The sequence below is a fragment of the Neomonachus schauinslandi genome, chromosome 11, assembly GCF_002201575.2.
Source record: "Neomonachus schauinslandi chromosome 11, ASM220157v2, whole genome shotgun sequence".
Taxonomy (NCBI): domain Eukaryota; kingdom Metazoa; phylum Chordata; class Mammalia; order Carnivora; family Phocidae; genus Neomonachus; species Neomonachus schauinslandi.
Window position 1 is genome coordinate 56,165,018 of NC_058413.1, and position 21,372 is coordinate 56,186,389.

Here is a 21,372-nt window from a genome sequence, read left to right on the forward strand (position 1 = left end):
GGTTAAGGAGGGCACTTGTGATGAGCACCGGGTGTTGTACGGAAGTGTTGACTTACTAAATTCTACACCTGAAGCTAATATTACACTGTATGTTACCTAAAAAAAAGTTTTTTAAAAGACTTTATTTAGGGGCGCCTGGGTGGCTCAGTGGTTAAGCGTCTGCTTTCGGCTCAGGTCATGGTCCCGGGGTCCTGGGATCGAGCCCCGCATCGGGCTCCCTGCTCCGCGGGAAGCCTGCTTCTCCCTCTCCCACTCCCCCTGCTTGTGTTCCCTCTCTCTCTGTGTCTCTCTCTGTTGAATAAATAAATAAAATCTTTAAAAAAAAAAAAAGACTTTATTTACTTATCTGAGAGAGAGCATGAGCAGGGGTGGGGCAGAGGGAGAAGCAGACTCCCCGCTCAGCAGGGAGCCCGATGCGGGGCTCGATCCCAGGACCCCGGGACCATGACCTGAGCCGAAGGCAGACGCTTAATGCCTAAGCTACCCAGGCACCCCCCCAAAATTTTTTTTAAAGGAACTAGGCTCATTATAGTCGCTCAATGGATGGAGACTTCTGTCACCACCACCATCAGCAGCATCATCATTTCCTTGGCTGATGGTGTCGGAGATGAAAAAATCCCAGAATCTCAGAACTCAGAGGGACTTTAAAGGCCTCCCATCTGCCTCCTCAGTGGCTGGCCTGGCCTGCTTGCATCTGTTAATAGGAAAGTCCCCCCTTCTAGAGGTGGCTGCTTCTTCCTCTAGGTAACTCTGGTTTGGACCCAGATGTGTACTGTGGCTTTCTCTGCCACCGGCCAGGCCAGCCAAGGTGAAGAAGGTGACGCTACCTCACCACCCCCCCAAGTCTTTCCCTCTCCAGGCTCAAGAGCCCAGTTCCTGCGCTGCATCTCCGGCAGCCAGCAAATACCTCCTGGACTTGGGGAGCAGAGCTGTCCTTCTGGCGCCGCACATCTGCTCTCCCTCAGCACCCGGTGGGCAATAATAATTATAATAATAATACATCCCCTGCCCAAAGGGGGCATTGTAATTCAATAAACCTCTCCCACATTTGCTGTGGACTGTGCCCTACTCCCTATGCCCCCCAAACCTCTCCCCCACCCAGGCTATCTATCTCTACCCCAGCACCAGGCAGTGATCTGCCCTAATCATGCCACATTCTGTTTAGATAATTTGCTCCCAGTGGGCTGGCAGTCAGGAACTCCCATGACTTACAGAATTTCCTGACTAATTCCTAGCCGTTGCTCCTGGTGCCCTGTGCTTCCGCCAACGGGAACCTTTCTGCCATCCGCAGAGACACTCAGTGCTTGCTTGATGGCCTGGCCCCTCTGCCTCAAATGCTCTCTCTCGGTCCCTGTCTGCTGAGATTCAAGCCCTCCATCAGCCCAGCTCCCACTTCATCGAGTCCATAAAATCTTCCAGGTCACCAGATGCTTCCCTCCTCGGGGCTGTGAGCTCCCCCTCCTTCTCCATCACCTGCTCTTGTCCACCCAGCGCTGGTGGGCTGGCGGTGAATGTGGCAGGGGTCAGGGACATGGCTAGTCCCCTCTGTGTACATTTTCCACAGAGGAGAAAGACCTCCCACCCCCGTGCCCCAGGAGGGAAAAATAGGAGTGAGGCCCAGCTTTCCCTCTGCCCACCCACTTCTTCCCCACAGGAGGAAGAACCCGTGATCTGCCTGGCAAGGTTGGAAGGACTAAATGCTTAAGAACTTGGATAGCAGCTATTACATGCCAGACGCTGTTCTAAACCCTTCACAAATATCAATGCATTAGACCTTCGCAAGAATCCTACAACTCACAGGGGGACAGCGGGCCAGAGAATTAAGTCACTTGCCAACGTCACACAGTGCAGATCTGAACTTGGTCAGTCCAGCGCCAGAGCCCGTATGCTGTGCTGCCTCTTGATACACAAGGCTTGGTTCCGATCCCTCTCTGTTTTGGGGGGCGTGCCTGCTGTGTGGGGTTTCCCTCTGCTACTGCCCTGCACGTGGTCAGCACGTGGTCAGCATGTGCGTGTCGGCCCCGCCTCCCGGAGGCAGCCCCGGAGACCTACAGCGCGCTGGCCCCGCTTCTAGCCGCCAAGCGTACGGCTGCAATTCGGGGACAGTACGTCTGCTCTGGGGACCCAGCGCTGCCTTAGTTGGGTGACCCAAGGTCCAGACTGAGGAGGAGGAGCATGGTGGTTTCTCTAAGCTGTTACCCTGACCTGTAGCCCTCGATCTGCCTGCCACCTGAGCTGGGAGAGTTTGGTGTCATTAGTAATCACCCCTACAACTCCAGTGACAGAAAGGTGACCAGGCACAAGCCCCACTGTCTAGGAGCTTGGGTCCATAATCATGATCACTCAAAGACTCCTATGATCGTGGGCACTCAGCCGCAAGCAAGGGTATACACAGGTAGACACAGGTGTGGTCCTTTTGCAGATGGGAGAACACAGCCAGAGGAGAAGCGAGGGCAAAGGCTTCCACACTAGCAAACACAGATGTGCATTCCAGCTCCACCACTGACTTGCTGTGTGACCCTGGGCTAGTTACTCACCTCCCTGAGCCTGTGTTGCGTCTGAAGGGATAACGGCCTCTGCGGGCCATTGCCAAGGGTTCATGAAATCCCCTGTGATAGTCCCTAGGTTGGGCCAGTCCCCTGTAGAGGCTTACCTAGCGCTGGCCTCACCCCGGACCCCTGTCCCGTTCTGTGCTTTCAGCGGGAGGCGTCAGCACCTGCACATGGTGGTGCTCGGCAGCATTGGCCTCACGCTGGTGAATGAAGGGGCCATAGCATTTCCTCTCACATTGCTTGATTGGCGAAACCATGCTAAGCCATAGGCACTTTCCCCTCTGTTTTATAGATGGGAGCGTGAGACTCAGAGAGGTCAAGTGATTTGCTCAGGGTCCGCTTGGCAGCATGGCCAAGGCCAGTCTCACCTGCAGGGGCTGAGTGGCTGGGGTAAGTCCTCTCCGCCCCTGTAGCCCACATGGGCTCGGCGCTGGAGCTGCGTCCATAAAGTGCTCATTCAGTGTGCGCTGGCAGGGGATCACAAACCCCAGCGGAACCAGGAAATGATCGCCTGGCTGCCTCCCAACCCAGACCGGATTAAAGAGCAGTAACCAGATCCTGCTGGGGATGGAGGGGAAACCGAGGCGGATGGCGTGAGTGATGAGAGACACACTTGCACATCGTCAGCAACAGGCTGCCTGTTTCCCCACATCTGGAGGGGTGTGCAGGCCTTGTTTTATTTCATTTCATTCTGCCAGAAAGATGCAGACCTCTTGGCCAGGGTTCAGAGCAGATCAGAAAGCATGATTCAGAGCTGGGAGGGACACATGTGTGAGAAAAGATTAGCAGGAGAGGAAAAGACAAGGCCAGGGGTGACTCAGGGCACATCAAAGCTGTGGGGCTCAGCAAGACGAGATGAGAGATGAGGCATCTTTTCCTGGGGCCCACGGGGCTAGGGCGGCTCTGGAAGCAAGAGGGAAACTCAGCCAGCATGAGAGACAACACTCCGAACCAGGGGCCGGGGCAGGAGTGCAGGTTCTTGAGCAGGGAGCGGGAGGGAAGCTGCGTTCTTGGAATGTTGGTGGCTCGGGTCTCTGAGGCTCCGTGTGGGGCAGTGTGGTGTAGTGGACAGAGCCGGGCAGTGGTGGTAGGCATTGCAGATTCCTGGCTCTACCACGTACTGGCTGTGTGACCTTGGGCAAGTCACTTTCCTCTCTTTGGGCTTCAGCGAGCTCCTCAGTCAGTATCTATTTCCAGAGGACCTACAATGCGCTGGACATTGCCAAGCACTGGGGACAGAGTGATTTGGGTTCAACCATAAAGTGTGGCTGTGCTATCCGGAGGTAGTTATGAGAGCACCGCACAGGAGCTCCTGACCATGTCTGGGAGGGGAAGGAGGCTAACCTGAGACCAGAGGATGAGTAGGAGGGAGCCAGGTGAGGAGGAGGGAGAGCAGTGTCCCAGGAGGAGGCAATCACGTGTGCAGAGGCCTAGTGGCTCCGAGAGCAAAGCACGTGTGAGGGGTGCAGAGGTCTGCGTGGAGTGGCCAGTGATACCATTGGGGAGGTAGGTGGGGCCAGTTCCTGGAGGGTCTTGTAGGCCACTATGAACCTGTGGCTTTCTCCTGAGGATGTCCATGTCATGAGGATGGTGAGCCCCCCGAAGGAGGGGGGGGTCTTGGGATCAGAATGCCCCAGTTCAAATCTCAGCTCCACATCCCATCCCATTGGAAATACGTAATTAGATAAGCCCCTAATTATCCATTTCCTCTTCTATACATTAGGGGCACTACTACCTACCTCACAGATTGTTAGGATGGTTAAATGGAATAGTACATATAAAGCACTTAGACTAGTGTCCAGTATACAGTAAGCACTCAATAAGTACTGGCAGTTATTGTTGTTGGGATACTGTACATAGCGCTATCAGCAGACTGTCTCTGAAACTTCCTGCCCAGGCCTCCTGTCCGTCCTGGCTTCCACCCCAGGGCCTGGCCCTCCCCTGTCCCTGCCTCCCTGGAGGGCTGTGGCTGGAAGGGGACTGTGGGTCGCAAAAGAAGGCTAAGGCCAGTGGAGTCTGAGTATGGCGGTTTCTGGGGAGCTCCCTCCCCATCCCACCCCCACTGTGTCTGAAGCAACCCAAGACCTCCAGCAACTGGATGAGAATAAGGGACAGGATTGGGGTGGGGTCCCCACAGCAGGCAGGGAGGGATAGGACGCTTGTCACTTTTACAATCTCAGTTTACACAGCACTCCTTCGAGAGGGATAGGATCCGCCCATCATCTATGAACCCCCCAGGGCTGGGGTCATCATTCCTGTTTTATAGGTGAGGAAACAGAAGTCCGGAGAGAGGAAGCCATTTGCCCGAAGGTACACGGATGCTGGTGGTCAAGCTGGGACTCAAACCCAGGATGGAGAGATGCACAGGGACTAGATCGGGGAACGTCTTGCCAGCTCTGCCCCTGCTCCTCTCTCCAGTGTCCCCCAGCCACCACCCCCTCCACCACTGGCCCACTTCATGTCCAGCCATTTCAACACATTCAGTACTCCTCATCTCACTAGGCCCATCCTCTTAAGGCTCAAGCTTTGGCACATTATTCCCCCATGGCTTGCCTGGAGCAACCATACCCAGACTAGACAGCACTAGGAAGACAGCACCTCCTCCAGGAAGACTTTCTTGCTTTTTACTCGACACATCTATCCCTAGCTTGATTGGGGGCCCACTCAGCCTCCTCTGCCTGCCCTGATCATCACTTTGACTCTTTCATCTACAGCACTGAGAGCTCCCGGAGGGGAGGCACAGGAGATGACTCGTCTGTTGGCCCTTGCCCAGCACAGGTGGAGTTTATTTTCTCCCCCTCGAATCTGGGTTGGCCTTTTTTGTCAAGTAAACTCTATGCCCATTGTGGGGCTCGAACTCATGACCCTGAGATCAAGAATTATATGCTCTACCGACTGAGCCAGCCAGGTGCCCCTGGTTTGGCTTTTTGACTTGCTCGACCACTAGAATATGTCAGACATGGCCACATGCCCAATCCCAGCTCAGACCTCCAGAGGATTCTGTGTTTCTGCCTTCTCTCTCAGAACCCTGCCACACCATGGGAATGATACCAACCAGCCTGCTTGAGGTTGACAGACCATGTGGGCTAGAGCTGTCCCATTCAAGGTTCCAGAGATGTGAGAGAGCCCAGCCAAGATCAGCAGAACTTTATATCTCACCCACAACTGCCCACAGATATATGAGTGGTCCAGCTGAGTCCAGAGAACTTTCTAGCTGACCTATAGGTTTGTGAGCAATAACAAATGCTTATAATTTTACACTACTGGGTTTCGGTATTATTTGTTACACAGCAATAGCTAACTGATAAAAACACACAGATAAATGACCGGAAATGAATGTATGACACAAACACAGCAGTAAAGGAAGGAAGGATGCAATACCGGCCTCCTGGTCTCCTCACCTTGTACACATCGTGGCTTCCCAGAACAGCATCGAACAGTGTGTAGAGGTCATTGAGCAAGCCTACCACCTCAATGGGCTCACTCAGGGCTGAGATGATGGTGAAACCCACAATGTCACTGAAGTATATGGTGACCTGGTCAAAGTACTCTGGCTCCACAGCTGCCCCCATTTTCAGAGCTTCAGCCACAGACCTGAAGGAATGGGAAGGACCAGAGTCACAAAGTGGGAGGACCCCCTTCCCACAGTTTGGAGGTGAGGGAGGGATCTCGGGAGGAAATTCCTGGGTTGAGCATCAGGGGATCTGGGTCAGGTCTGCTTGTGTGCTGGCTGCCCTCCAGCAAATACCTGTCCCTCTCTGGACTTTACTTCCTCTGAAGTCAGATGGGGGACACTGCACCTTCTCCTTGCTCTCAAGGGAGCGAGGTAGCAGAATTAATACTTAAAAGCCCAGCATAGTGCCTGGTACATATAAGGGCTCTGTGAAAATATGTTAGATAAATAAACAATGAATAAATTGAATGAATTCATGGAGCCCAGATTTACTGAGCACTTACTCTGTCCCAGGTCCTAGGCTCAGAGCCACTGAGACTAGAGGCACAATGAAGTCCTAAGGGGCCACTCACAGAGGGAGCATCTGAGAGAGCAGCCTCTCTGTCTTCTGCCTCTCCAGCTCCAGTTCCTCAGTCCGCTCCTGGATCAGGTCCTCCAGGTTCTGGGAATACTTTTCCAGCATCCACAGCATAGAGTCAGCAACACTGGTCTTCTTGCCTTGATTGATGCTTTTGAACTGAAAATGGAACAAAAATCTCAATTCATCCATGAAGGTCAGCACACTCACTCTCAGGTTGCAAATCTCAGCCACAGGAATGAAGCAGACATAGTCCCTGCCTGGAGGAGCTCCACTGGTGGGGAGCAGATATGGAACAGACAAGGGATGGCGGCTCCAACAAGAGAAAGCACAGACAGCTGGGAGGAAAAGTGAGTTAGTTCTCTATGAGGCAGGTAGTCAGGGAGATGACTTTACAAAGGCGCCTATGCCCAGCATAGCATTACCACTGCTCTGGTTCTCACAACAACACTGTAGAAGAGACATTCTTTGTTCTTCTTAAAGATGGATGGATGGATGGATGGATGGGTAGATGGGTAGATATGATGGATGGAAGGATGGATGGGTGGATGAACAGATGGGTAGATAGAAAAGATGTATGTAGATTATTTATGTATATAATCGTTTCTACCTCTCCACTTCTCTCCTTGTTCAAAAAAACTTTTTTACAAAAGAAAATAATACATAGGTAAGGATACTGGGACCAAAGAAGAATAAATGCATGCTATTTTGGTCCAGCAAAATGCATGCTAGAAGTTGGTCACAATTTTGAATATGAGCTTCCTAGCAACAAAGCAAAGAAGGAAATAGAGATTACACAATCCACAGAGTCCATGAGACAGTGGAGCCTTAAGGTGGTTGTTCAAAAGAAACACAATTACTGCTCTTTGCTGCACAGAGAGAAATAACTCACATAGGTCTTCATAAGAGGACATTCATGTGTGGTCATAAATCATACGTTCCATGAAAAACTTACAGGAAATATGGCAGTGTGTTCCCTAAGGAGGTTTACTAGAACCTTCCCCAATCTGGTTTGCAGCTTTCCAAAGTGCAGTCCGTGGGAGACGCAAATTAATGATGGTCAAAGTGAAGGAGTCCACTCCTGTCTAAATCCAGCAGCTTAGCATTTGTATGCGTGTGTGTGCGTGTGTGCGTGTGCGTGCGTGTGTGTGTGTGTAGGTGTGCATATCCAGCCTCCATCAATACCAAACATCTGTAAGGTGGGGAGCGGCAGCAGCCCCTAATGCCCACCTACTTTGTATTGCCCGTTAAAAGCAGAGGCGCAAGCTTTAAAGGTCAGTCGGGGTGGCACGGCAGCTGCTGACCTTGAGACACCAAGGACACAATGCTGACGGGCAGCTCACCTCTGCAAGGAAGGCCCCCATTATACAAATGAAAAAGCAAAGGATATGAGAGGTAAAATACTTGCCAAGGACCTCATAAAGGTGGAACTGACTTTCAAACTGAGATCTTTCCTCTGTTAATTTTATCAGCAGCCACCCCACTGAATTATTTTAAAATTTGGGATGTGTTTTCCATTGTTTCCCTCGGGTTGCCCAGGAACACAATCATAGGATTTGCAAATAGCAATCATTTTCTTCTTCCTTTCTAATATTCATCTTTTTGTTTAATTGCATTAGCTGGTACTCCCAGAACAATGTCAAGTGAACATGAACCCAAGCCCTTGGACTTCGAGGTCAGCGTTCTTTCTCTAATGCCTCGCTCACTCTCTCAGAGAACCATCGTGTTTTTAACTTCATTCTCTCACTTGATGGTCACTCCAGTATGGCAAGTGGGGCCAGATCTTCGTCTTTCTGGGCAACTTTTAGGGAGGTTGAAGCTCAACAGAGCAATCAACTTGCCCAAGGTCAAGGAGGTGAACTGAAGTATAGATGTGAAGGCAGGCATTCTGGCCCTTGGCCCCCACAGTGTGATGCAGTTCCCACCCTCATGCTGTCTCTCACGTGCCCGTGCCTGCCTTCTCTGCCCCAGAGCCTTGGGCAGGATCTTTCCTCACAGTCACCCGACACTGGCCACCGCAGTCTCTGATCCCTGGATAGATCCCAGGCTCGTGTTTGAAGAATTGGCTGCTGGTCCTAGCTCTGCAACCCGCCCTCACCGTGGCCACTGAGAGCTCATTTCCTCTGAGACCCAGATTTCTGTGGGATGGGGACACTGCCCCTGAGGCCAGAGCTGAGGTGGGGAGAGGGTGTGGGAAGTCAGGGGATGTGGGGAGGGTTCTCGGAGGACACCTGTGCATTTCTCCTGTCTGTCTTCCTGGATCTCGCTCCCTCATCACCTGTCTGGACGCCCCTCTCGCTCGCTGAGCCTCTCCTTGGCAACGTGCCACCGTGGCTGGGGAGTGGAGGGTAGGAGGGGAGGCACGAAGCTGTCACCTCAGGCTTGATGGGTTGGTCCCGTGGGAGCTATTAGCCAGCTCAGTCAGGCCCACACACTCCACCTCCGCCCTGCAAACTCGTACGGGCTTGCCTCACCCCTCCTGCTGCAGTTCCCAAGGCAGGCCGGGGGCGGGGATGCACCCGTGCCCCTCACAAATTCCACTCACGGACAAGGGGCACCAGGGCTGCCTCCACGGCCACAAAGGGCCTCTGCTGTGGTGCCGGGGGCCCCAGGGAGGGTCGCGGTTTCCAGCACCAGCTCTGCAGACAGACAAACCCGAGTTTGGATTCCAGCCCCACCTTGCACTCCCTGAGTTACCTTGGGGGAGCCCCTCACCTCTCTGTGCCTCAGTTTCTCTCCTAGGAAGCCAAGATAATACAGGTACTTCTTTGGAGGGCTATTATAAGGATTAAATGAAGTGAGCATAACACTTAGCATGGGGCGTGGCACTTAGGAAGGCACTCAACAAACATCCCTGGAACCCAGGGTTCTGAGAACGTTTTCCTCAGAGGCTGGACCTTAGGCCCAGCCCTCCAGAATGGTGGTGCTGGGGGCGCCTGGGTGGCTCAGTCTGTTAAGCGTCTGCCTTCAGCTCAGGTCATGGTCCCGGGGTCCTGGGATCGAGCCCCGCATCGGGCTCCCTGCTCAGCGGGAAGCCTGCTTCTCCCTCTCCCACTCCCCCTGCTTGTGTTCCCTCTCTCGCTGTGTCTCTCTCTGTCAAATAAATAAAACCTTAAAAAAAAAAAAGAATGGCGGTGCTGACCTGCACACCCTTACTACATAGGACTTCTTGGCCCCAGCGGTAATGTCTGTCTCCCACTGGGCAAAGTGAGGTGAACTGATGAGCCATTTCGTGTGAGCACTGGCCTGGGGAGCACTGACCTGGGTGTAGATCTGGTCTAGGCTGGGTCTGTCCTCCGGAGCCTCCTCCCAGCATTGCTCCATCAGCTGGATACACTCTGGTGGCCCATGGTCAGCAGACACCAGGGGCCGGCACAAGGGAGGGGGTGATACCACCTTCCTGATGATTTCTGCAATAAACACCATGTGCATGATGGGCTCGTGGTCCCCAGCAAGGCTCATGGGAAGGGGTTGGCCTCGGGTCCTGAGAGAGAAGGCAGGGGAGGCCTTTGGGGGTGCAGGGATTGGGCCCTGAGGGTATTCCTTGGATCCCCTGCTCTGTACCCCAAGGCATGCTGGCCAGTGGACCCAGGATTGCCCAGGATGTGACCAGAGAAAGGGTCTCACGCTAGGAGCTGGAAGAGCAGGTTTTGAATTCTGGATCTGCTACGACGTCTCCAGGAGATGGTAGACAAGACAGAGATCTCTCTAAGCCTCAGTCTTCCCATCTGTGAAATGAGCTTAATAAACTGCCTTCTTAAGAGGGGTGCAGAGGAAAGAGAGAACCTAGCAGGCTCTCCCCCACCCCCAAGGCCAGCTGCTGCTGCTGGCCAGCAATGCTCACCGATGTGCTTGAGACCTTGACGCTGTGGCTCTTTCCACCAGCCCTGTCACCTGGAGACTTTCTGGTGCCAGTTCCCGGGGTAAAAAACAAGACTGTCTGCTTTCATTATCATCATCATTATTATTTTCCCAAGACAGCCCCTGCCATGATCTTCCCATCCCCACTCCCTGTAATAAAGACCACCAGACTAAGTCGAGGTCCAACAGATCAGTGTTCTAGCTCTGGCTCTGCCACTTGCCATCACTCTGTGCCTCAGTTTCCCCATCTAACAACTGCTCAAAAAAGCTCCACCTCGGGAAGCTACTGGGGACACTGGGGGAGCTGAGAGATTCACAAGGGCACTGGGAGGAAGTGGGGCTGAGATCAGGAGGGGACTTCTAGATCCCCCACTGACGTTCTAAGTTATGTCACTTCTCTGAGCCTCAGTTTACTCATGTATAAAAAGGGCATAAAATAGTACAGACTTCCTAGGGCTGAAGGGTACAGCTGGTTACTCCCTGAGGAGGACTAGGATCCTCCTCTTTTGGCCGAGGAGGTGGGGGCCCTTAATGGCACTGAGAAGAAGCTTCGTTCTGGATTGCAATCCCCTCCCCGCTCCTTGTTGGCCCCCTGGTTGGGGACAGGGCATGAGTCCCTGTCTCATTTTACAGATAGGGAAACTGAGGGTCCTGGGAGTGAAGTAGCTCACGCACAGCTACAGGGCTGGTAAGAAGAAAACTCTAGATCTGAGCCTGATCTCCTCCTGCATGATTTTCTTTGCCCAGAGGCCTCCAGCCTGCAGGCATCAGACCCTGAGGGCCTCTGGGTAAAGGGTCTGGAAAGCTGTATGCAGATGGAATCAATAATACATCACACACGCACGTACAACTCTTTTTCAAAAAGTATTCGGATGGTGTTGGGATGAATAAAATACAAATCCATTTCAAAGTGTTGCTGATTTCAGAGCAGATTCTGTCTTTGGGTATTGTCTCGGTGAGCGGATATTAAAAATCAAATAGTAGCATGTGACATTAAAGTGGAGTCCTCGTACGTGAACATGCTGAAAGCCACCAGCCCAGGCCAGGCCGGGTCTCGCATTCCCTCACCACGCCAGGCGCGCTGCCCACACCCAGTCCGCACCACATCACCGTGACTGAGGGGCCATGTCCGTGGCTGCGGGAGGGGGCTGCCCATCCAGCTCTGTGGGAATGTGCTCCACGGATGGATGGCTCCAGGAGATTTGAGGGCAAGAGCACGGACCCACTGCTTCCCGCTGAGAAGTCCCTTCCCTTCTCTGAGCCTCAATCAATTATCCCAAAAGAATGCCCTTACCCCCTCACAAGGTTGTCCAGTGGAATAATGCAGTTATTATTCTGGAAGCTGCAGGTGCCCCCCAGCCCCCCACGCACACACAGAGACACACACACACACACACACACAAGATCTTGAAAAGATATTATTTCTGAGAGCAAGGAGGGTCTGCTTCCAAGTTGGGAAGTCAGGAGAGAATGTGGGGTCCCCCATCAGCACATCCCTAAAACCACTCAGGCAAATTATTTATAGAGTGCCCACCAGGGGCCAGGCACTTTGTGTAAAGAATTTCACTGAATCCTCACAACCACTCTGGGAGGCAGGTATGTTCTTCTAGCTGTCCCCCTGCTGCCTATGTCCAGTCCAGACCATGTTTGGTCCCCATTTTACAGATGAGGAAACTGAGGCTCAGACCCTGAAAGGGATTTCAGACTTAGGTCAGTGTCCCCCAGTACCTGTGCTCTTTGCGTTTCCTCCCTGAGACCAGGGAGGGCACCCCCCGCCCAAGAAGGAACAGGCCCTGGACTGACAGCCCAATCCAATGGTGACCATCCAAGGATTCCAGGCCTGGTCCCTTCCCCTAAAACCTCATGAAGTCCAGGCCCGTGTGCAGCCTGGCTTGCACACTCCGTCTGGCCGGTCTCCCCTCTCCTGGCGGGCAAATGTGGGGGGCCAGGCCGCTGAGGAGTGTTAAACAAATGGCCTGACAAAGGCCCCTCTCCTTCCCACTCCTCCACCTCATAAATCTGGGGCCTGGAATGCTCATTACTCACTGAGCAGTGCTTTGGTGGAGAAAGGAAGTGAGCCAGGCCTCCCTTGAATGAGATTATCCACTGGGGGTGGGAGGGGATGGAGGGCTCAGCTTCGTCGCTGCCCTGCACTGTGGCTGAGATGCCAGGCTGTCTGTGGGGACAGGTCCCCGGGACTGGACACAGGCAGCAGGGGGACAGCTAGAAGAACAACACAGAGGGGGAGGAAATGTTTCTGAAGTTGGGCCCTGGCACCGGGGTCAAAGAAAATGTCTAAGACCAGGTGATGATGAGGAAGGTATGAGTGAGGATCCTGCACACCTTGAAGGAGATGAGATGCTTTTGAAGGAGCCCCACCTGGACAGAGAAGCAAGTCCCCAAATACTGAGCGGCTTAGCCACATCCGACATGGGCCAGATGTCTGGCCCATTTTTTATTTCATCCCCATTTGAAAGATGAGAAAACTGAGCCTCAGAGAGGGGGAAGTGATTTGTGTAAAGTCGTGTAGTAAGTTAGTGACACAGCTGGGGAAAACTGAGGTCTGCATGAGCACAGAGTCGACACTAAGCAAGGGGGCTGGTTAGGGCATGAGCACCCACAGACACCGCAATGACCCTGGAAGAGGCAGAAGGGTGTGGAGGTTTTCTCCCAGAAACCAATGTCTTTAGCCCCAGAGCTGGTCAGCTGCCATTTTGGCAGAGCTGCTGAAGGCTGCCTGGCTTAAGCCAAAGAAACTCAATTCTCACAGTCAAACCAGGCCAAGTGTGTCTGTGTGGTTATTCCCAGGCCTGGATTTCCTGATGGCCACAGGGCTCCCCAACTACATGGGGACTCCAGCCAGGGGAAGCCCGAGGAAGGAGGACAGGGATGCTGTACCTTCTGCGGAGAGCCCCGAGGAGCTGTAGGGTGGGCCTCGCGTCAGCACCTCCTGCAGGACAATGCCGATGCTGAAGATGTCTGCTTTGAGGGTCCCCCGCCCAGGCGCCCCCGGCATCCGCAGCAGCTCCGGAGCCGTCCATAGCAGCTCTGCAGTCACAGGGCAGGGCCACACCGTCCTCACCCACTGACCCCCAAGCTGGGCCGAGATGGGCGGACGCTTCACACATGTGGTGTCCTTGCCCAGGAGGATGTAGGTGCTTCTGTTCTCCCCCATTCACAGGCAAGGGGCTGGAGGCAGCTCAAGGTCACACCACGGGAGGTGCTGAAGGATTGGACATCTCCCCCCTCCCCCTGCCTCATAAGCATCCAATTGAAACAGAGGCCTCAGAACCTACTGGTAGCCCCTGCCTACCCCTGAGCTGACCTTCTGGAGCTGGCCGGGGGCGAGGAGCCCGCTGAACATTCAGGAGCTCCGCATAACCGTGGTCAGTGACCTTGAGAACAAAGCGTCCATCCACCACACAGTTTCGGGACTTGAGGCGGCCATGAGGGAAATGCTGATGGTGCAGATACCGCATGCCCTGGAGTGGACATAATGGTGGTCCATAAGGCCTGTGATGAATGAAAGGGGCCCCTGGTCCTCTCAGAATCCCACAGACCCTAAAAACCCTTCCTGCCTCCTCTCACCTTTTCCCACACTGTTCAAGTTTTTCTTAGACAAAGTGGAAAGAGACCAGGTCTTGGAAATCTGAGCATCTCTTGTCTCCCTGCCCTCCCCATGGCCCCCGTAGCTTCAGACCCAGGGAGGGTTCTCACACGGATCAAATCCAGCAGCAGAGAGGCCTTGAAGGTCCAGTCCAGCCGCAGAGCCTCATTCTGCAGCAGGTCCTCCAGGCTGCCCCGGGCACAGTGCTCCAGCACCAAAGCACTGACCCCAGGGGCTACAAAGACGCCCAGGCAGGCAGCAACATTCTCATGCCTCAGCTCCCGCATCTGTTGGGGCAATGGGCACAGTAGCAGCCCCCAGGGGCTTGTCGAAGGCTGGACCAGGTACAACCCACATCTGGGCCTCCAGTATTTAGCACCCAGCACAGGGCAGAGCACAGAGAGACACCAGAAATATTGGATGGATGGATAGATAAGATGGATATGTGGATGGATGGATGGATGCATGCATGGATGGGTGAATAGATAAGTGGATGGATGGATAGATGGTTGGATGGATGATGGATAGATGGATGGATGGATGATGGATGGATAGATGATGGATGATGGATGGATGGATGGATGCATGTATGGATGGATGGGTGAATAAATGGATGGTTAGATGGATGGATAGATGGATGATGGATAAATGGATGCATGGATGCATGGATACATGGATGGATGGATAGAAAATGGATGGTTGGATGGTTGGATGGATGGATAGATGGACAGATGATGGACGGATGAATAAGTAGGTGAAAAACTGAGTGGAAATGTCATGGGTAAATAAGTAAGTTGTAGCCAACTCCACGGTATAGGCATCTAAGCCTGTTTCCCCAACCTAAGTGGCACCATGTACCTGTAAACTGTACATTCTCTCCCCCCAAGACTCAAGGACTGATGAGGAGAGGCAGAAGACCAGAAGGGATCAGCCTCAAGAAGAAAACAGCCTCCCTGATGGCTGCCCAGCAGGTCAGAGAGCTCCAACCCAACCAGCAATGCTAACATTTGTCCAAGCAAGAGAGATGGGTTTGGTGTGGACCTCCTCACAAAAACAGTTCAAGGGTCAACTAAGTGGGGGAGACCTGAATATAAGTCACAATCATATTAATATATCTGTTGAGTTGAGAATGGCCTCAATCCTTTGACCCTCCTGATATCAAGCGGCGGGACATCTGTCCTTTCCCTTTGAGCGAGTTCTGTGATGGCTGTGACCAACAGAACATGGTAGAAGTGGTCTTGTGCATTTTGGGTCTGGTTCTTAGGACACTGGCAGCTTCTATTTTCTGTCTCTTGGAGCCCTCTCTGTTGGGGCCTTGAATGGCTGTAAGAAGTCCCTCTACCCAGAGTCATCACACTGGAGAGACCACGTGGAGAGGCCCTTAGACTACACAGAGTGGAAAGTCAGGTCTGGCTGAGCCCACTCTTCCAAATGCCCTGCCACGCGTGTAAGTGACCAAGTGTGTAAGTAAAGCCATTGTAGGCCCTCTAGACCTGAGGTCAGCAAACTCTCTGCAAAAGTCCAGTTCGTAAATATTTTATGCTTTGCAGGCCATACAGTCTCTGTCACAAATACCTCGGCCATCTGAGGGCAAAAGCTGACATAGGCAATATGTAAAGGAATGCGCATGAGTTCCAGTAAAGCTTTTTCTATAAAAACAGGCCTGTGGGCCATAGTTTGCCAACCTCTGACAGCCCATTTAAAGCCTAATACCATTGAGTGACCCCCAACCAATGCCAAATAGAACCAAGGACTTGCTCAGCTGAGCCCTGCCCAAATTTCCTACCCACACAAGTATATCATAAAAATGATTGTTGTTTGAAACCACTACATTTCGTTACACGGTCACAGATAACCAGAACATAGTGAAGGTTCTGAAAAGCCCGATGGCTAACTCAAGCAATTTCCAAACTTATTTGACCACATCTAGGACTCTTTCTTTTAAGAAACATCTATTCACTCTGGTTGCAAGATGCCCACCAGGACATGCCTACCCTCGCCTCCAGTCACTTAATCTTTCCAAACTTGATTTCAGGTGGTGGTCATGTGGGAAATAATTATAATAAAATTCACCATTTATCAAAGGCACACTGCTGAGCAGGGACAGTTCTAGGTTATTTCATATGTCCTCTCCAATCCTCATCCTTCCCCAGGAGTGGACTTCATTAGTTCCATTTTACAGGAAAGCTAAGCGTTTCACGGAGGCAGAACTCTCCTTAGGACCCTCCTGACTCAAATCCTGTGCTCTGTCCTCCAGCCCACAGTGCCTCTCAGGATGGTGGCAACCTCAGGAGTGAAGGGGCTCATGTGGTTAGTGATGAACAAGTGACTGGAAGCTCCCTGAAGGAAGGAGCCCTGTCCCTCTTCTCCACAGCTGTACCCCCAAACCCAGAACATGGCCTGGCACATAGGTGGTGCTCAGTACACAGTGAATAAATGGGTGGACGGGTGGAGGGTTGGAGGGCACGGGATGGCATCCTTCGAGGGTGTTGATGATACTGATGGAAGGGACTGTGCCCCTGGTGGTTGTGGTGTTGGCCATGTTGGGGTGGTGACGTGACTTCAGGGATGCTGGCGTGTGAAGATGGCAGTGATGGTGTATAATAGTGGTTGGGGGGTCGGCCATGGGGCAGAGACTGTGACTATAGGAAGGACTCCTTCCGGAGGCTAGAAGCTTCTATGTTGAGTGGGGCCCACTCCATACCACTAGGGGTCTCCCGGCAGCACCCGCTCCACAGCCCGCCCCCCACCCCCTCTGCAGCCCTACCTTTCTCAGGAGGCTGAGACAGCTGGGCCGCAGCTCAGGGGCAGCTTCAAACCTCTTCAGCCACACCCACTCTCCCTGTTAAGGAAGAACGAGTTTACCGCCTCTGGTCCCCAGCTGTGTGGCCTTGGGTAAATCCCTCGGTGTTTCTTGGCCTCAGCTTCTTCCCCATAAATGTATCCTTTCTGTGCACTCTGAGCCAGGCAGAGCCTAGCCAGCGGAAACCAAAGTTAGACTTTCCCTTTGGTGGGGCGAAGCCAGGGGCCCGGCTTTGGCTGACAGACCTGCGTTCAGTCCTAATTCCGCCACTGTCTAGCTCTGTGACCTTGCGTAAGTGACTTTGGTCCTCTGAGCCTCGTGTTCCAGCTCCAGAAAGTGAAGATGAGACCCCCACCCACAACGCAAGGCTAACAACTAGTGCATATAAAGCATGTGAGCTCCCAGTCTCAAGGTCAGCTTTACTCTGCAGGCCTCAGGCACCCACGACACCCCAAAGCCTGGGAAGTGACTGGGGCTGGGGAGGGCGGTCTGTGACCCAGGACCTGTAGGAGAGGGGAGGGTGGGTGAGAAGGAAGCTTCAGGATGCCGCTCTGTCCTCACCCCGGCCTGGCCCAGAGCTAGCTGCATTCTCAGCCCTTTGCCCCCTGTCACTGATGGGTTTCTGGCTCCTCAGCCGCACCCACGGCCCGTCAGTTAACTCAGAGGAGCAGACAAAACACGCTGTGTGCATCATTAAAGCCTCCTTTCAGCATAAAAGAGAAAAGATGGGATTCCCCTGGAGAGAAGGTGGAAAAGAAGGAGCATGAGCCTCATGTCGCCTCCTGTACAGTTAGCCCGGCTCGTCAACCGTGAGTCACAGAGCATGAGAATGGGAGCATCAGTGAATTGTCGAATTTGGGAACACAGCACCTGAGAAACCACAGCAACTTTAGAATCCTGCTGGTCTAATCTCTGACTTTGCAGCCTCCCTATCAGCTGGTGGCGAGGCTCTGCCCAGAGGCTGTCTCGGGCTGGGTGCCAGCCCACACCTCTGAGCCTCAGGGACCTGGGATCTCACTGTCCCTTGCCGAAACAGGTGGGACAGTGACCTAGGCTAGAAGCCCTGGGATGGTCCCATGCTGGGAGTGCTCAGACCCAAGTGGCCAGGAACCGGTTGTTTCTCAAGGTCCGATCACGAACCATGCTGAACTGGGAGCTGGGAGTCCTGCTTCCCACTCTTACCATGCCACTGATTTGCTGTGGGACCCAGGAAAGTCACCGGTCCTCTTCAAGCCTCAGTTTCCCATCCTGTAACAGGAGTAGGGCATACCAACGACCAAGAGGCCATGGGCTCCCTCGGCTTCTCCCAAACTGACTGCAGCTCCTCAGGCCTGGACATGGGGTGACAGAGGCCCTCACCTGGTACAGGGCCACATTGGTGGGCTCCTGGGGGGCCGGCAGGCTCCTGGCTGACCCCTGGGCCACCGACCTCAGTCTCCCGCCGTCCACCGGACTCCTTGATTCGCTCACGCTGTCCATGTGCAGCCTCTGGAGGGAGCAGTCGTGGTCAAGAGCCTGGCCAGGCTTCAATCAGTGGCTTGCCCAGCCAACCCGGTGCCTGCCCCACCTACACATCTGCTTGGGGGCTGATGGATGAAGGTGAGCTCCTGGGCTGTCAGCAGGATCCGGTGGGGGCCCCGCACCAGCCGCAGCTGTTGGATGCCCAATCTGGAGGCAGGAGAAAGTGCAGGGCAGAGGGATGGCGCACATGTCACTCCCACCTTGATCTGGTCCCTGGACCTGCGCTGACCCCGGAGCCCTCTTCCTGTCTCCCCAGCAGTACCAGCTGGGCTGGGAGGGCACCGCTGAGCACTTCCTCCTACAGAGACCCTCGGCCCCAGCTCAGGGCTTGCCATCTGGCCTGATATGCCTGCTGGCCCCTAGCCTGCGAGTTCCCAAATTACCTGGAGGCTTTCTGAGGTGATCAGAGCCTGGGGTGAGGGCTGGGCATGGAGGGCTACCCCTCCCAGGTATGGCTGAGGCTCAGGGAACACAGAGGACTTCAGACCCAGGAAGAATTGTTCTCAACGCTGAAGGGCCCAGGGAGTCATCCTGGTCCATGTTCATAACCTGAAGCTCAGCGAGGGACAGACCTGTGTAAGGTCCCAGGCTTCTTCCCCAACTTCCAAATGGACCTTTTCGGGAGGCACCCCAACCTCGACAGGGCCCTGACCGAGGCTCTAGGGCGGACAGGAGTGCTGGGCAGTCCTTGAGGTGCTGGGATGGAGAATAGGAAAATCTCCTGCAGGTGGCCAGGTGTGCCTATGGAAGAGAGGCCCTGTAGGGTGGGGGGCACCGAGGGGCAGAATTCAGCTCCAGTGCAGACAGAGTCTCACCTGATGAGGCAAGTGAGGGCCCCGCCGGCCAGCACCAGGAGACAGGCCAGGGCAAAAGCAAGGAGGCTGCCCGGGGGCTGTGTATCTGTGGGCGGAGCAGGACGGATGTGAGTCTTAATAGTAACAACAGCACAAGGCGGGCAGCCCCCTTCCCCCAGCTCCTGCACCTCGTCCTTGGCCTTCCTCTGGGAAATGGGAACAGAAGCCCCTACCCAGACCCTCCCCAGGGATGAGGCTCAGAACGGCCTCCAAGTGGGAAAGTCCTATCTGTGGACTGGTCATCACACACAGATACTGATTCCTAGTGTTTCTGTCTGGGTTCTTGGGCTCCCTGTCCCCAGGTCCCCATGGACCCTGCTCAGGTCCCATTATAGTCCTGATCATACTATGGTCTTCTGTCTCCTGGCATAGCAGGTCCCTTCCCACTAGACAGAGTAGCTTGATAGCAGGGCCTGTGTTTTATTCATCTCACTGTGCCTGGCACCCAACATAGGGCCTGGATGTGGCAGGTGCTGAATAAAATTTTGTATCCCTCTCAATTGCTGTCCTACTTTTTACATCCTCCTTAGGATGGGCCACTTACTGTTTTGGCAGCCAGTCTCATTGTCCTTCACTCTGTTAGGAGAGCCCTCCTTACACTGATTCCAAATCTCCAGCCCTCACCTCAGAAGTTGGCTATAAAGAGGCTGCTAAGGATCACTGGGCAAGGTTGGGAGGGCTACTTGGTTTGGGCAACACCAGCATCTGCTTAAGGCGGGCAAGAAGGCTAAATGCCCAGCCCTGTTCTGGAGAAAGGACATTGACCTCTGCTGCCACAGGAAGGGGGCCATCCCTTCCTCCTTCCTTGCCTCCTCCTGTCCTCTTGTTGGAGGACCAGCACTGCTGTCTGCCCTCTGCTGAGGCCCCCAATCTGAGTTAAGTCCATCATAATAATAGCAGCAAATACCTTGCAATCCTCTTATACTATCGTACTGCATGAAGCACCTATTCTGAGGCTATTGTGTATTTCACTTCGGTTATTCTGCACAATGATCTCTGGAAGTAGCTATGGTCATGATCACAATTTGGCAGAAGAGGAAAGAGAGAAGTAACAGTCTGAGTGCCAGAGACTGGGTTCAAACCCAAGCAGTTTTGCTCTGGCCTCTGGGCTCCTCACCACCGCACCATCCTAACACTCTCCCAGGCTCCAAGGGGCTAAGCTCTGAGGCTTAATCTGGAGACGACGAGGGAGCAAGCATACAGCCCGCGCAGAAAAGCATTCCGGGCCTAGAGGGCAGCGAGTGTCAAGGTTCTGAAGCAGGATCGGCCAGGTGTGATCGAGGGAGGGCCGGGCAGAGCGGGAGGAAGACGGACCAGGATGCTGAGGGGCCAGGGTGCTGTGATGTCTGAGGCCAGGACTCTGGCGTGACTCCGGGTGAGGCCACGGCTCTGCAGGTTCTGCTGGGGGCGTGCCCGATCTGATCACGGTTCCAAAGTATCCTCCAACCTATCAGGTTGTGCAAGGACAAGGGGGAAGCAGGGTAGCAATCCAGTGAGCGATGATGAGGGCCTGGCTCAGGGAGGGTGCAGTGAGTAATGGGAACAGCTCTGCTTCTGTGCAAATTCTAAAAATGGAGCCCTCATGGCATGCTGACCGACCAGATGTGGGGTGTGAGGAGACAGAGGGTTCCTGCGCCTCTGGGAGGTTGGGGGGCCATTACCTGCAATGGGGAAGATGATGGGAAGCAGGCTGGGGGGCAAACCAGGAGTTCAGGGTCAGACAACATCAAGTCTGAGATGCCCACCAGACCTGCAGGTAGCATCTTACTGGACATGTCCAGTAGGAGGTGGGGCAGATGCAGAGTGTGGGAGCCAACAGGCTGGAGACGTCAATCTGGGGGCCACAAGCATGGATGAGACGCCAAGGGAGTGAGTGCAGAGAGAACACAGAAAGGCTCAAAGCGCCGAGGCCACAGGAGTTGGTAACAGGTCAGCACTGCAGGAGAACAGAAAGGTGCCGGAGAAGGAGCAGGGGAGGCTGGAGAGCGACGGGGCGGCAGGGAGGAGCAAGTGGAGCTGACCGCTCCCTGGCCGAGCAAGGCACAGACTGACTGCTAGCGCTGGGCCTCAGCCCCATGGAGGCCACAGGGGCCTCGATATGGCTGCTCCTGTTACGAGAGTGGTGGGTCCGTGGAGAGGGTGC

General features: G+C 54.0%; 1 protein-coding gene across 1 annotated transcript in view; it reads right to left on the reverse strand.

Moving 5' to 3' along the window:
* Positions 1 to 21,372, reverse strand: part of LOC110593412 (guanylate cyclase D-like) — a 39,564-nt gene that overhangs the window by 8,916 nt on the left and 9,276 nt on the right. The window contains exons 5-14 of the mRNA XM_021704684.1: positions 19,191 to 19,275; positions 18,426 to 18,522; positions 18,214 to 18,342; positions 16,819 to 16,893; positions 14,162 to 14,338; positions 13,770 to 13,926; positions 13,343 to 13,492; positions 9,845 to 9,993; positions 6,579 to 6,742; positions 5,954 to 6,146 (exon numbers count right to left, since the gene is read on the reverse strand). Of these exons, the coding sequence (XP_021560359.1) occupies positions 5,954 to 6,146; positions 6,579 to 6,742; positions 9,845 to 9,993; positions 13,343 to 13,492; positions 13,770 to 13,926; positions 14,162 to 14,338; positions 16,819 to 16,893; positions 18,214 to 18,342; positions 18,426 to 18,522; positions 19,191 to 19,275 (1,376 nt within the window). The remainder of the gene's footprint in view (positions 1 to 5,953; positions 6,147 to 6,578; positions 6,743 to 9,844; positions 9,994 to 13,342; positions 13,493 to 13,769; positions 13,927 to 14,161; positions 14,339 to 16,818; positions 16,894 to 18,213; positions 18,343 to 18,425; positions 18,523 to 19,190; positions 19,276 to 21,372) is intronic.